At 43.9% G+C, this 14,464-nt stretch overlaps 1 protein-coding gene across 3 annotated transcripts in view; it reads right to left on the reverse strand.

Moving 5' to 3' along the window:
* l(2)k01209 (uridine-cytidine kinase-like lethal (2) k01209) overlaps positions 1–13,056 on the reverse strand; it is a 38,052-nt gene extending 24,996 nt beyond the window's left edge. Inside the window, exons 1-4 of one of the 3 annotated variants that reach the window (XM_050175860.3) lie at positions 12,501–13,056; positions 10,156–10,474; positions 6,047–6,289; positions 2,994–3,183 (exon numbers count right to left, since the gene is read on the reverse strand). In XM_050175860.3, the coding sequence (XP_050031817.1) occupies positions 2,994–3,183; positions 6,047–6,289; positions 10,156–10,474; positions 12,501–12,655 (907 nt within the window). In that variant the 5' untranslated portion in view covers positions 12,656–13,056. Of the gene's footprint in view, positions 1–2,993; positions 3,184–6,046; positions 6,290–10,155; positions 10,475–11,237; positions 11,726–11,765; positions 12,147–12,500 lie in introns of those variants that run through there. The other 2 variants (XM_050175861.3, XM_050175863.3) reach the window with 2 other exon arrangements.
* Positions 13,057–14,464: the final 1,408 nt, after the last annotated feature.

The following is a 14,464-nucleotide window of genomic DNA, read 5'->3' on the forward strand; positions in this document are numbered from 1 at the left end:
TGCAAATAGTGGATTTTGAGCTCGAAGCGACTAGTGATTTTGACTGAATATTTTCAAATCGAATAGCTAATAGTTGCCGTTCAAAAATCTTGGGCCACAAAAGTTGGCCACAAAGTGACACGCAAGATAATTATTGGATAGATGCAATTAATCACCCCACAAAGCCCAACGCATCATTTTTGATATGCTGAATTTGATGCCCGAAAAATCTTATTTAGTGCTGTAGACACAATGTGCAGACCCTACTAGCCTTTCTGATGTTCTGGAGGGAGTGTTCAGCTGTGAATAGCTCAGCGAATTTGATACTAATTATGTAATTGACATACTAATTAATTTTCACTCAATTATAATTGCACTGTTTTCTTCATACCAACATACTCTCCATGACCAAAATACGTGTGAGCAAGTTGTTTTAATTTTCTTTGATGTGGAATGGTATTCAAGCTTTGTGGGAAGGTTAAGTGGATTAGTTTGTGCGAATGAGACCACAATTATTTCATGTACAACTTATTTATTGAAACACCGGGCTTTGTTTTTAGAAGGAAGCTTGAGAAATACTTTCAAACTGGATTTTTCACGCTGTCGTTAAGAGTAAATTTTGCAGACCAACCAAGCTTCCGCTATTTTGACAATGGTGATGTCATTCACTCATCTTATGGCTTTCTTTAGGAATATTATAGTTTAAATGTTTTGAAACGACGTTGAGTTTTCTCGCAAATAAGAGTTTAAGAAATTATGAAGTATTTGAGAAATCTTTAAAGGTATTTATTTTTATCCAAAACTTGCTTTTACTAACTTAGTATCTGGACGCGGCAGTGGTGAGAAAATAGTGTGGCCAAAAAGGGCGCAAAGAATTGCACAGATTGCGCCGGCGCATACCGGCATATCGAGAGTTCGTTGCTCGGTTTCTTTTGCCCATTGTTTAACAAAATTGACGAAATGAATACAGTTAATGTATTTGCAAGCTCCCACCATAATATCTATACAGATTTGCCAAACATGTGAATTTCTTCATTTCAAGATCGTGCCTTATTGATTACAGTCAACATCAATTTTTTGGACTCCCTAGTGGCCGCGAAAACGTCAGAAAAATCTGGCAGTTGAAAAAAACAAATGAATGCCTTTTACTGCCCCCAAGGGCTCAAATCGTCACAGGCATGTCCGAAATAGCTCTGAAGGCCTGCCTGTACATTTATTAGGTGTACTGGTGCTCTTACTGTGACAGGAGACGGCGGGTGCACGCACGGATAATTGAGGAATACATACTGTGTTCGCGACAACTGCCTCTTCCCACGCTTGGTATGCTTCACGGCAATACTCTGCGCATGCTTCACCGTGTAACACTATTGAGGCGAAGCTGACTTTCGGAAACCGGCATTTGCAATGCATTGTGCTTCCCGAGTTTTGAACCGTTGGCGAGGATTATAAAGGCGTATTCAGCGCCATTGATAAGTTCGGCGAATTATTTTAATGAAGAACACGGCCCTGAACAGCAAGAAGCTTGGTAGTGAACTTTGAAGTAGCTAGGCCTAGTGTTGCAGCACTGGTGGCTACGGCTGCCAGCGGATCTGCATGCCGGATCCGCATGCCAGATCCGAAGCGGCGCGATAATCAAAATAGCGGCGGCGGTGGCTTTGGTTAATGCCGTTTCGGACCTGTGGTCACGGCAAGATGTCTGGACAATCTGACGGCAAAGGGTTCTTGCGTCCGAAATTTCAGATGTTCTTATACATTGACTCTATGGGGTAGGTGGTGGTGACATGAAGCCGTTCGAATTATCGGGCATGTCCCAAAGATCGGGCACCCGGAAAATCTGTCGTTGACTGTACACTGGCAACGCCTCCAGCCAACGACAAGGCATCAAAGACGATTCGTTACGATTCCTCTGTTACTGGAGCTAGCATTAGCGCGACTTTCATTCCCTTTCAGTAAAACCACAGCTAATTTTCCCCGATAGAAGCACAAATTCCCTGAATTTTCCCCGAGTATTTCCAGAATATTCAAAATCACTCAGAATTCCCGATTTTTGTAGTTAGTAGATACCCTGCAATATTGAACTTTGGTATTTCAGCACAGAAGCTCAATGCTCGAACCGTTAAGGCCACGATCGCAAGCATGCTTCCCTCGTGCACTCTTTCAAACTCAAGTCACTCTTTCAAATGCCTGGCGCATAAGTTGTGCACGAGCTTCTCACATTCTTCCCTCGTGACAGCTAGGACTTTGAGACACTGTGTTAAGACTGCACTGCCTGCCCAATCAGCCCATATTTTTTGTCAGGAACGTGATACCTTGAATGTGGGTGAAGTCCACATATAATGAATTAAAAAGAAAAACAAAAAACAAAATGAGACTGCCAAAGAACGGGTAGCAAAGTAAGGTTGTTCATGCTTTTCTCTGTCTTTACCGTCTCTGTACGGTAAAGACAGAGAAACTATAAATGCGTCTATAAACTCCCCTAGTACTCAGTTCTTCTGCAGTAATACAATGAAGTAGCAGACGAATTTCACGGTTTCAAAACAAGAAGTTCAGAGAGGTTTGCAATCTTTCTGAAGATGCGGCAACCCTCCCTAAAACGGTTACTCTCTGCAGCAGCCGTCAGAAGACAAAACAAGTTCATGCTAATGCTGTTGCAGCAGCAGCTTGCATTCTCATAAACGAAAGCAACTTCCCATCTTTTTTTGTCTTAAAAGCCAGCCGATTAACTGTGCCAAGCGTTACACTGAATGACGTAGAGTCCAAAATGCAATCTGAGAAATTCGAGTCAGAACAGAGCAGCAGTAAGGGCAAAATCTTTTTTTCGAACATCTTAAGTGAGATGTGCACGGTCCCTGCACAATATCTTTTGTGGTGCCTTCTATGAAGGAGACAGCTGGGAACCCCCAGTCTAAGACAAGCAAACTCTACTGAGCAAAGATCCTCTTTGAAGACAGCGGCAGTTACGCGCTTATTTGAATAGCAAACATAAGTGTGCACTGCTATGAACAAACACAAACCTCTGGGCACGATGAGGTCAGCGTGAACCATGGACGGGGCTATGTAGTGGTCAAAGGCTGGCTTCACAAAACGCTCGTACTGGGCCAGACAGCCCTCGAGGTCGCGGCCACGGTCAGTAATGTCACGTTGTAACCGTCGTGCGAGCCGGATGTCGCTGTCCGTGTCTATAAATATTTTCATGTCCATCATCTGGAAGGGCAAAAAGAAAAGAGAAAGAGGTCTCAAACAGATGAGAGAGGTCACACCACCCTTCCCATTGCTGCAAATCAAGTAGCAGTAAAACAGCATTACTTCGTAAAGCCCCTTTGTAAAATGAGAAATATTTTTGTCCGCGAGTTAAAATTGGCTTGCCAAATTGCTGACAATTTATCCAATAGGTGGTGTACAAGACACACAAGCCATGATGTCGCTTCCAGCGCCTGTAGCACACAAAAACATGGTCTTCGAGGTCAGTTTCCGATAGAGTGAGGGAGCTGTCACTGGGGTGTGTGATGGGAGCATCAGCTATGCTAACAAGCTCTTTTTCCTGAATTAGCCACACATGGCAATACAGTCAACTTCTGTTAATTTGACCCTTACTGGACCAACAAAACTGACCTAATTATCTGGCGGGTCTAATTAAACGGCATGCAGAAAAAAATGCCAAGACACACCCCTGATTCATTTGGCAGTACATAGTTGCCCGATTCTAACTTGCCCCAAAATCAAATGTGTGCATTATTTTTATGTGTCCAAAGTAGAAAGCTAGCATAGAAATTACATAAACACTCCTTTTAGCACGAAAAAATGGGCAAGGATCTACAAGTGCTCCACAATGGCGGCCGGTTTCCTGAAAACACATTCATCCCACAATTTTTAAAAAGCTTTGCCACCATACAGCCATGTTATGCGGTAGAGCATATCAAAGCCGCAAACGCGCTTTTGGTTTTGTATTCGATTGCACTGCACAGGCAATTTTCAATAAAACAATTTGGAGCAAAAGTACAATAACTTGCATCCCTGTGGACATAACAACCACATAAAACTTGCGAAATTTCATAGTGCGAAAGGCTACATTACAGGAACCATTTGCACTTCCTTAAAAGTTCTGCATAATAGTACTACCAACAGCCTAATTGTTTCTAATGATCCATTCATGCGTTTTGATGTACAACGCTTGATAATGCACGAGGAGATGACAAAGTTACTAAGCTTGTGAATGCTAGGCTGTGAATACCATTTAACATCAATTCTGAAAATGGCTGCTCATTACTTGAAAACTATTCAATATTCGGTTCGTTTCTGGCAATATTCGATTTGGTCTCAAAAATTGATATTCGCGTACCCCTGACAAAAACGACAACAACAAGAGTGCTATATGAATGTTTCATTTTGCTGCACTCGTGTACAGCATCTGCAGCGATTTCAGGTGCAGAACAAGTCATCGAACAAGCAACAGCAGCCATTTCCGCCCTCATTGTTACGGCGCAGCGGCAACATCAGGTGGTTGCTGCGAGTCTCACTAGTCGCCACCGTGTGGATATTCAGGACGCTAAAATGCAACTATCGCCTTCATCGTCCAGTGATTTATGAACAGCGAGCATCGGTGCACTTTCATGAATCAACGAAGCCATGACAGCAGGCTTTTGACCCCTTGCATATTCATCCAGATGGCATTCTCAAGAGGCATACTGGTTTGAAAACAAAACCTACACCAAGCCTCTTTTTGCTGGACGGTAGCATTGCCCTTGACATCACACCTGCACTTCGTACCCAAGCCGAGTGCCTAGAAAATTGCTCGTTCACTCTCGATTTCCTGCATGAAGCCTCTAAAACAACTTTTCATTGCAATACGATGCCCCAGATTCATTGTGCCTTCAAGAAAATATGTTGTATGTGAAAAATCAAAACTGTGGTACTACCGCTGTTCGTCGATGCTGACAAAGCTCCATGCATGCAACTAACGAGAACTGTGGTTGCTATATTTACACTGGATTCTCACTTCGACCGTGCGTACTGAAATTATGCAAGTCGGGTCACCGATGCAATGTCTTATGAAAATGGAAGACAAACATGACCAACAACTTGAAGGTCAGGAGCTCACTTGTTTTGAAGGTCAGGAGCTCACTTGTTCCATGTGCTGTTTTCTACCCATTCACCTCAGCACACAATAAGTTTTCATTCGATAGGGCATTGTGCATGTTTTCCCTTGCTCGAGTTCTGTGCACCACTTGATTCTCACACTGCTTTGATGAACTTCGGTGAGCTGTCTTACCTTTTCACTGAACAGAAATGGCAATAATGAATGATCCATCTAGATGCTTATATTAACCTGTCAAAGCACATTTCCTTTTTTCTTTTTGTTCAGTACAAATCTTCAAATACAATTTCCGTCAACATAGCACTGTATTTTCTACAGCTTTTCATTTTTACTCAGTCTGAACAAAAACTTAAGAGGTAAATGTTTGGCACACCAATGCTAGCAAGATGCTTTTTAATCTATGTGCAAAAGATATTTCACAACTGAAATCCCTAAAGTGCGAGAAAAATCAAAGTGCGTTCCCATAAAAGAGAAGTATCTTTACATAAAAAAAAAAATGAACAAGTATAGTTGCAGTCATAGGCTAAACAGACATTTCTTTATTATTTTTCATACATAAGGTAGCATTGCCCTTGCATGCAATTTCAAGGGGACTTACATGCTAAAGAATAACACCATGCTTTAGGAGGAAGGGGCATTGTACTAGCTATAGTAAAGACATGAGAGAGAGATGTAAGAAATGCTCCTGCTGCGTGCTAATAGTAGCCCTCGGTCTGCAATGTCGTCACCGAATGTTTGCCACTGTTTAACATGTGGATTCAATTCTTTTGTTCATTTTGTTGTGCTCACGGTTGAAGAAAACATCCTTAGTTTTTTGCCGGTGTTACCATGGATTCGTAGCTTCACCTAGAACATTGATAAGCAGTGGGAGGGCACCGCAGAACAAAGGTGACCACAGCAGCTATGCATGTAGCTATGCTACTGAGCGAGCATTTTCAATAAGTTCAATATGGTAGCCACAAATTCACTTACATTGAGCAGTTCCTTGTTGGTAAAGCAGAGGATACCCTCGAAGATGATGACGTTTGCACCATACATAAACTTGAAGCGCTTCTCACGTGCGTGCGTCACAAAGTTGTAGATGGGGACCTCAACGCGTTTGCCTTCCTTGAGCTTCTTGAGCGTCTCAATGAGCAGGTCAAAATCAAATGCATCTGGGTGGTCAAAGTTGAACTGGTTCTCATCGGCCTGCCGATGCTGCTCCGCATCCAGCACCTGTGAACGCATGGGAAAGCAACTCCGCTAAGTTTAGTGCGATGAGTTAGTAAACCACGACGCGGTAAACTTTGCTGACGCCTACACACTAAGCATAAATAAATTCTGGCAGAACCCACCACATGATGAATGTTCACATTAATGCGATTAGCATCGAAACGACGTAACAACGCAAATGTATTGCCGCTGCAAAGACATGTCGTCCATGAGGCATGTATGCAGCAGGGTTATGCTCTCGCGCTTCCCTCTGGACAAGCTGCACCCTTCAGTGGCAGCACCGCTACAAAGTGCGTGTGTCGGCTGTGTGTATATATATTTGGGCAACATTTTTTTGTCATTGAAGAGACAATGACAATATATTATGTCATTGTAGAGTTGCACATATCCAACGGCACAAGCCCAGTAATCCAACTTAGCAGGAAAACTGTTAGAGACTGACAGACAGACAAATATAGATGGACACCGGAAAGAAAGCATGTGAAGCATCTTAAGAATCTAATCACATTGAAGAGGAAACAGTGAAAGGGGCTAAACAGACAAAGAAGAAAGTAATTTGAGCTGCATTAGTAATGTACCCTTCTACAATACGAACAAAGGCACTGTAACATGAAATGAGGCTCAGTAGGCCAGAAAAGAAAAAAAAACGCACATGGAGACATCATCTTGAAGTTACTGCACCAGCTTGTGACGTCGTGAATTTTGAGTGTCTGGTGGGGCCTAGTAATCTATCAGTAAGGATGGACTATGTTGTATTCTAATGGGGCCAAAAAACTGATCTTGGAAAAATTTGGGAATATTAGTTATCTGCAATGCCTCAAATACAAGAAGATGCTTTGAAATCTATGACATCACACTGATAAATTGGCACTGGGGTTTTGGCATAAAATTTAAATACACACAAATTCAGCCTTATTTATATTTCATACAGGGACTGACAACCGATTTTCAGGGACCCAGTTTTTATGGTGCAATGAGAAGCTTATCTCTGGAAGTGTTTACACCTGCAACGGTTATTTCCAAACACACATGAAAATTTTGTGAGCAGAATATTTTAGCCTGAGCAATCTCTAAAAAAGTAGAAGTCCTGATGCCAGCAACACTCGGAAGAGAAAGCGACGTCGATAGCCTACCTTGCGAATTGGGAAAGCAGAACAATGGGTGGCTTAACAGGAGTGAGTGCAACTTTCGTTAACCCTATGCATTTTGACCTTTTGAGCCACTTTTGAAACTAAAAAGCTGCTGCAATAAGTGTGCGTTGCTGCACAGACGTTTAAGATTTCTATTGCTTCTTTTTTTTTTTTTTTAACTACATGCCTACATCACAGCTGCAGGCATTATTCTGCCAGGAGACAAACTCATCTAAAACAAAACCATGCTTTTGCATGTGATGGCATGGTAGCATTAAGTCATGCAAAGTCTTCCTGAACAAAACCACACTTTTGCACGTGATGGCGAGGTAGTATTAAATAACGCGAAGGCAGCACCACTTTTCTACTCATAGCAATTAAAGATTTAGCTGTGCATTGTAACTTGCAAAAAAAAATCTAGGAATGGGCAAATATTTGAAGTTTTGATTACAAGTCAAATATTACAGACTAACTATTCATATTCAAAAATGAACTATATTTGGTGTTTTCGAATATTGAAGCAAACCAAATATTTTGCAACAACCAACTTAAATTTTTGTTATTTTCTCCATCTGCTAAACAAAGCATAGCACTGGCCAAGGTTGCTTAGTGGCTGCGGTCTTGGTCTGCTAAGCACGAGGTCACGGGATCGAATCCTGGCCACAGCAGCCGCATTTCAATGGGGGCGAAATGCGAAGACACCCGTGTATTTAGATTTAGGTGCAAGTTAAAGAACCCCAGGTGATCCAAATTTCCGGAGTCCCCCACTACGGCATGCCTCATCATCAGATCGTGGTTTCGGCACATAAAACGCCATAATTTATTTAATTCTAAAAGGAAAAAAAAAGAGCAGCACAACTTATCAGAAGCAGAACGGCCAGAAAGGTATGAAGCAATGCAGAAACAAACTGAGTAACGCAAGCTTTGTTTTCGGTTTTGCGGCAGAAACCACACAACGAGATTAATTTTGACCATCTGGGGTTCTTTAATGTGCACCTAAATCCAAGCACACAGGTTTCCTTGCATTCCACTCCCATAGGTATGTGATCGCCGAGGCCACGGATTGAACTTGCGACCTTATGCCCAGCGCCACAACAACAGCCTAACCATGATGATGGATTATCCTTTAAAAACAATTTCAAAAAATAAAAGAAAAAAGAAAGCTGGCTATTGAAGAAAAGCGAGAACTCGTTTACTTTTTCCTTTTCATCTGAACTGCAGCATTGGTGATGTCCCAGTTTCTACACTATCTTCATATACATATACAGGGTTTCCCAAGCATTAAAACAGTACTAGCAAATGGTGCTGCTTTCATGAGAGTGGCTTGTTGGGCTAGTTGGTACATGGTTATACTAGGAGAATGCCAGCAAATTTGAGAGTAGCTGGCAAGCTTGAGAGGAGCTGCTTTCAGTGTTTGCTCGCTTTGAAACGTAATGGTTACCTTTCTACACTGGTGAATAATCAACTAGCACCAAGCAAGTGATGTCAATCTATGACGTGAAAAGGAGCTGGTGCAGCTAGAACGAAGCGGTGTTGTCACCCTTCCTTAATTTTTACATGCAATCTGGCTCGCCTCATGGCTTACATGCCAGGTACTAAATCCCTTCTATAGAGACATATTCACAATTCCACAAGTAATACATCAAAGTGGGTTAAATAAACATTTATATTTACCTTTAGGCACCCAAGACAGGTAAACCAGTTAAGCTGAAAGATTATGTTTAAGGCTAAATTATGGCTCAGCCTGATTTTGTATGAAGAAGTTGTTGCTGGAATAATTCTTTTTATTTAATGCAAATCAAGGCCGGTATAACGTAAAGCTATTCCAATCTGTTTTTATTACAAATTGGCCGTTAGACCTCTGCGATAGATCAGAATGGTTCGAGTTCAGCCCATATGGGCCAGAACCACGCCTATATTGGCAGAGCTTGAACATTTTGACATATCATGGAGGGCTAATGGCCAATTTGAAATAAAAGAACAGAATGGAATAGCTTTACGTTATGCCGGTCCATGGCAAAATCACAAGCCCATCAAAGGGAACTCACGACAGACAGTGCCTGGCACATGCAAATAACATTGATGTAGTAGAAATCAAAGCAACATTCAGCAGTTGCAAGAACGAAGAATGCATAATCTAGACAATATCATTCCCAGTAGATAAAAAGAGGCAAGAAAAACAGTGCTCTGAATACACGGCTGCACGTGCAAGAATGCAATCAATTAGTAAGATAAAAATACAGCTTCTAAATAACAATACTGTAAGAAGTATCAACATGAACAACTGGTCCAAAACATTGGGAACAAAGATATTGAATGCCCTGCAGGTAGTTTGCCTGGTGTAGAACATAAGACCAGGGACAATGCTTGTAAGTGGGCACATATGGAGATATGTTTTGGACCAAATTACTTAGGAATAATTGGCTTCAAATAATTAAGCTTTGGGGTTTTACATGCCAAAATCAGGATAAGATTATGAGGCACACTGTAGTGGGGAACTCTGGATTAATTCTTGCCACCTTGGGCACCTTAAAATGCACCCCAACGCAAGGTACGCAGGCGATCTCGCATTTTGCCTCCATCGAAATGTGGCCGCTGCAGTAAGGATGTGATCCTGCGACCTCACGCTTAGCAACGCAACGCCATAGCAACTAAGCCACCATGGCAGGCAGCACTGGTTTCGGTAGGAACGTTCATAAAGTCCTATCACAATGCTGTGATGTGTAGAAAGAATCAGACCTTGTAGAATGAATCCATGCTGAGCAATGTGACCCAAGGCACGTTGAGCGCCTCGATTATCTTCTTGGCCACCGTCGTCTTGCCCGAAGCGCTTCCACCACAGATGCCAATGACGAAAGGCTCCATGAGCTGGCCCTGGACATTGTACCAGGGAGGTCGTCCTGCTGTGTAGATTGTACGCTGACGGGTAAGCAGCAGGGAGTCGTCCTTTGCAGACCCGGACCATAGCCTCTCCCGACGCATGCGACGGGGAGACATGCATGGTGTCTGGGTTTCAGACAGGAGGTCGCTGGCACTTCCCACATCGTCGAAGCTACCACTGTGTGGAAAAACGAAAAGAAAAAAAAGAAAACTACATATAACGCGGTTTTCCTGACAACAATATCATGGTACTGTAAGGAGCCTGCGCCAAAAGCTGACCCGGTTACCTGGCTTCACTCCAAGAGTTGCGATCAAATGTTTTCCTGCGGAAAGTTGTGTCACATACAAAAAGTTAGCAGAAGCTGATATCAGCTAGGCAATCTGGCTTCGAGGAAGGACAGAGCACTATGTCAAAAAGAGACTTTCTCTGGCTACAGTTTGCGTTGAAAGGAAGGTTGGAAACATTTATATACACATATTTTATCACTGATCCCACACAGTTTTGACAAGAAAAAAAGTAAACCGAGCCGAAGAAAAGCTGGGCAGATTGCGTTCAAATATTGTCAAGCTTGAAAGCATCCGCGCTGCCTGCAGCAACATTTTTACTGCACTGAGAACTAATCAACTAATATCCATACCAAACAGAGCAGATGCCATGTAGTGAAACGTAATGGTACTTCTAGACCATTATTATTATTTCTTTTTTTTTACGTGGACATAAAAGAAAAACGTAGGAGTAATACAGCCCACTTATTTCATGAGAAACACACTACTCACCAACCCTCCAAATCTTGAAACAAAAGAATTAGCATACTTACTGCAGAAAGCTGCAACAAAGTAGCAACAGTAAACGTCTAGCAAAAAACAAAACTTCCACTACCGCTAACGACACCGAAGACGCACGATATGTGATGCCGGAATCTAAAGAATCTCACTCTCACCTCTCAACATCAACCGGTAGTTCGGCCCTGCGCGAGCAAAGATAATTTGAACAAAATCAACTATAATCACTACAGCACTTAGATGAGAATCGTTGGCACTTATCACACAAGAACAAGCTCCCCTAGATCTACGGCCCGCCCTTATCGGTACAGAAGGCACCATAAAGCCGGTATGTAGGCAAGACTGCCTCTCACGCGACATGATGACAGCAATACATCGAACATGACGCGTGCCCTTAAGTGCAACGCCAGGCAACACACGCTTTTCAGCTGACCCGGAAGGAGGCCACGGTTGCACCACTAAACGTGGCCACGAAGCCAAGGCCGATCGCATCGCTGCCTTGTGTATCTGTTTCGATAGCGCGTTCCCGTACGAGCAAACGGCTGGCGTGGCACACAACCTCGTTTACAGAGCGACTTCCTTTGACGCAACATCACGCTTTCCGCGCTGACTGACAATAGAACACGCGTACAGTGCGATTGAATAGAGCCAGCCATCCGCGCAGACGACTGCGAGCATCCACTCACCTGTCCGAACTGGCTGAGCTCGGTGGGTTGTGTTCACTCGTCATGGCAAGGTCACAGCCGGCAAAACATAAGCTTACCGTTCAGACGCACGCGGTTGGCGAACAGGAAAAAAGCTTTCGCAGCTCGTTCTGCGCCCCTTTTCCGGGGCTACTGTACGAGAGATGCGCGGAGCTGCCGCTTCGCCGGCCCCGTATGTGACTGGCTGCTGTTGTAATCTGCACGTTTCGCGACTGCAGTCGCGGCTAAAAATACGCGCCCGGTGCGCCGCCAGCCCTTCTCTAGAAAGCCCACGTGCAACAGTGGAGAAAAAAAAGGCGATGACGAACTCTCACAAACTGTTAAGCAGTGTCGTAACAGCTAAACACTATGCTCTCGTAGGGAAGGCATTCAACGCCACAACAGCGATTCGCAAGAAGGCTGACCGCCAGCCCTTTACAACAGCGGGAGAAATCGATAACTTGCTCCCCACGAACCGAAGTTGCACTTGTGCGCGGCAGGCCAGAAATGCCAGCGGTCTTTGACCGCTCACCGCAACGCGTATGCGTCCGTGAAGCACGAGCGTACCGCTTGCTTATAGCAGCGAAATCCAGCATAATAATGTCACGTAGAACACTACAGCTCACTCTAAATAAGTCCAAAGGCACGCCTTCACCAAACGCCGGGAAACATAACCACATGTTGGGCGTCAAATCACTGGTCAAAATATGAAAGTTTCAAAACCGCTCACGAACTTACTTCTCTTTAGGGCCGGCAGGTTTTTCCAGCGGCTTGAGGGTGTCCGCGGGGACAATCTTTTCCGGCGGGCCGCGAGGCAGCGTTTTGTTGTCGTCGGCGCCGTTCACAAGCCGCTGCTCCTCTTCGGCTTTGTTTTCGAGTTCTATCGGGGCCATTGCCTTCGCCGAGGCTTGACCTCGCTATGCAGCCACTGTCCAGTCTCTAAATCCTCTCGACATCTACAACGCGCGCCCCAAAAAAGCGCACTGCAGCAAAAAACTGGAAATCCCACGTGCTCAGTACCGGCTCGGCGCCTCCGTCAGCTCAGACACAACCGCGGTCGCTCTCCGATGGCAGCGCGCCAGGCTGCGCGCAAAAACAAAAACAAAACCGGACCCGACAATAGAGGCCGGTGTCGCGTTGGCTGACCCGTACCCGCGATATTACGAATCGCGTATCAGCGCGGCGCGCGTCCAAATGTAACGAAGTGTTTTGATCACAGCACGAACTCAACGCCAGTGAAACAAGCTAGAGCACACGCACAACCACAGAACGCAAACTTACACAACGGAAAGATCCGAAGCAGCACGTCATCTCGCACGTGACGAAGCGATGGTGCTGCGCACGAGAGGCAGCGATCTGCTCCGTGCGTTCACGCCGGTTCATTTGTGGCTTTATGAAGTGTTGCGCGTTTTCATCGAATCCCCGTTCAGCACCGCGGGATCGAATCCCGCTCACGGCGGCCGCATTTCGATGGGGGCGAAATGCGAAAACACCCGTGTACTTAGATTTAGGTGCACGTTAAAAAACCCCAGGTGGTCAAAATTTCCGGAGTCCTCCACTACGGCGTGTCTCATAATCAGAAAGTGGTTTTGGCACGTAAAACCCCATAATTCAATTTTAATTTCTGGCAGCAAGCGAGGGAACTATTTGAAGAAACTGTTCATATCAGCGACTATGCCGCGCGAATATTAATCAATAAATGAACTCGTCACATATAATTCGGCTTAGAATTCGAAATGTCTTTATTATTATTATTTTCGTGTGTGTGTTCCCTGAATAGGTCAATATGTTTCGTCTATGGTTCAGATATCTTTTTTGCTCGTGCATAGGACTCGAGATGAACGATTTGTAGTCATTTTGCACTGCTTTCATTGCCTCTTTTGCCGGTTTTTGAGGTTGGTTGACGGTCGGACTCGGCAAGGAAAACGGTCGTTTGCTCGCTCGTTCCTTCGATCGGGCTAATTTACATAGACGATCATCGTGGACGGTTTCTACATAATTATTTTAAGCGAAGTGTTCGGGTATTTGTTTATTTATTTAACCAATTAATGTACACGTGCATTGCACTGGCCGTACGAAGTTCCGACAAGGGAAAAAGAATATATATCCAGCCAAAGAAAAACCATGCAGTTTGCCAGTTTAAATCAACGTTCTTAGATTTTTATTATTATTATTTGTAATCTAATGGCGTTGGTTTAAACAATACCAAACGTGAAAGCGTACGTCTCTGTGCTGGCTAGGCAACATATATTATTACTCCACTGAGAACTAATCAATAATCATCCACACCAAATTTTCAAAAACTGTTTCCTTTATGTAGAAATATATATATAAGGAAACATAACGATAATACAACTAATTTATTTTAAAAATTCTAAGCGAAATTTTTAAAGTCCCTTTCGCCTGTTTGACGTGGTTGGCGGTCGGACTTGCTAATTCATTGCGGTACAAACACATAACAAAGGCGTCGAGGGAAAGGGTGTGTGGGAGGGGCAGGGAGGGAGGGGGTACTGGCACGCGTGTGCTGTCTTGCAAGAGTTGCGGATGGAGGGAGGGAGACAGGGGGGGGGGGGCTTTTGCGCGACGAGTTGCTTTGTGATGTGCCCAGTAAGGAAAATGTTCGCTCGCTTGTTCTTTCGGGCTATTTGCTTACATTGGCAATCATCGTCGATATTTACTACACATTATTTCTTCACAGTGTC

The sequence above is a fragment of the Dermacentor andersoni genome, chromosome 9 (genome assembly GCF_023375885.2).
Source record: "Dermacentor andersoni chromosome 9, qqDerAnde1_hic_scaffold, whole genome shotgun sequence".
Taxonomy (NCBI): domain Eukaryota; kingdom Metazoa; phylum Arthropoda; class Arachnida; order Ixodida; family Ixodidae; genus Dermacentor; species Dermacentor andersoni.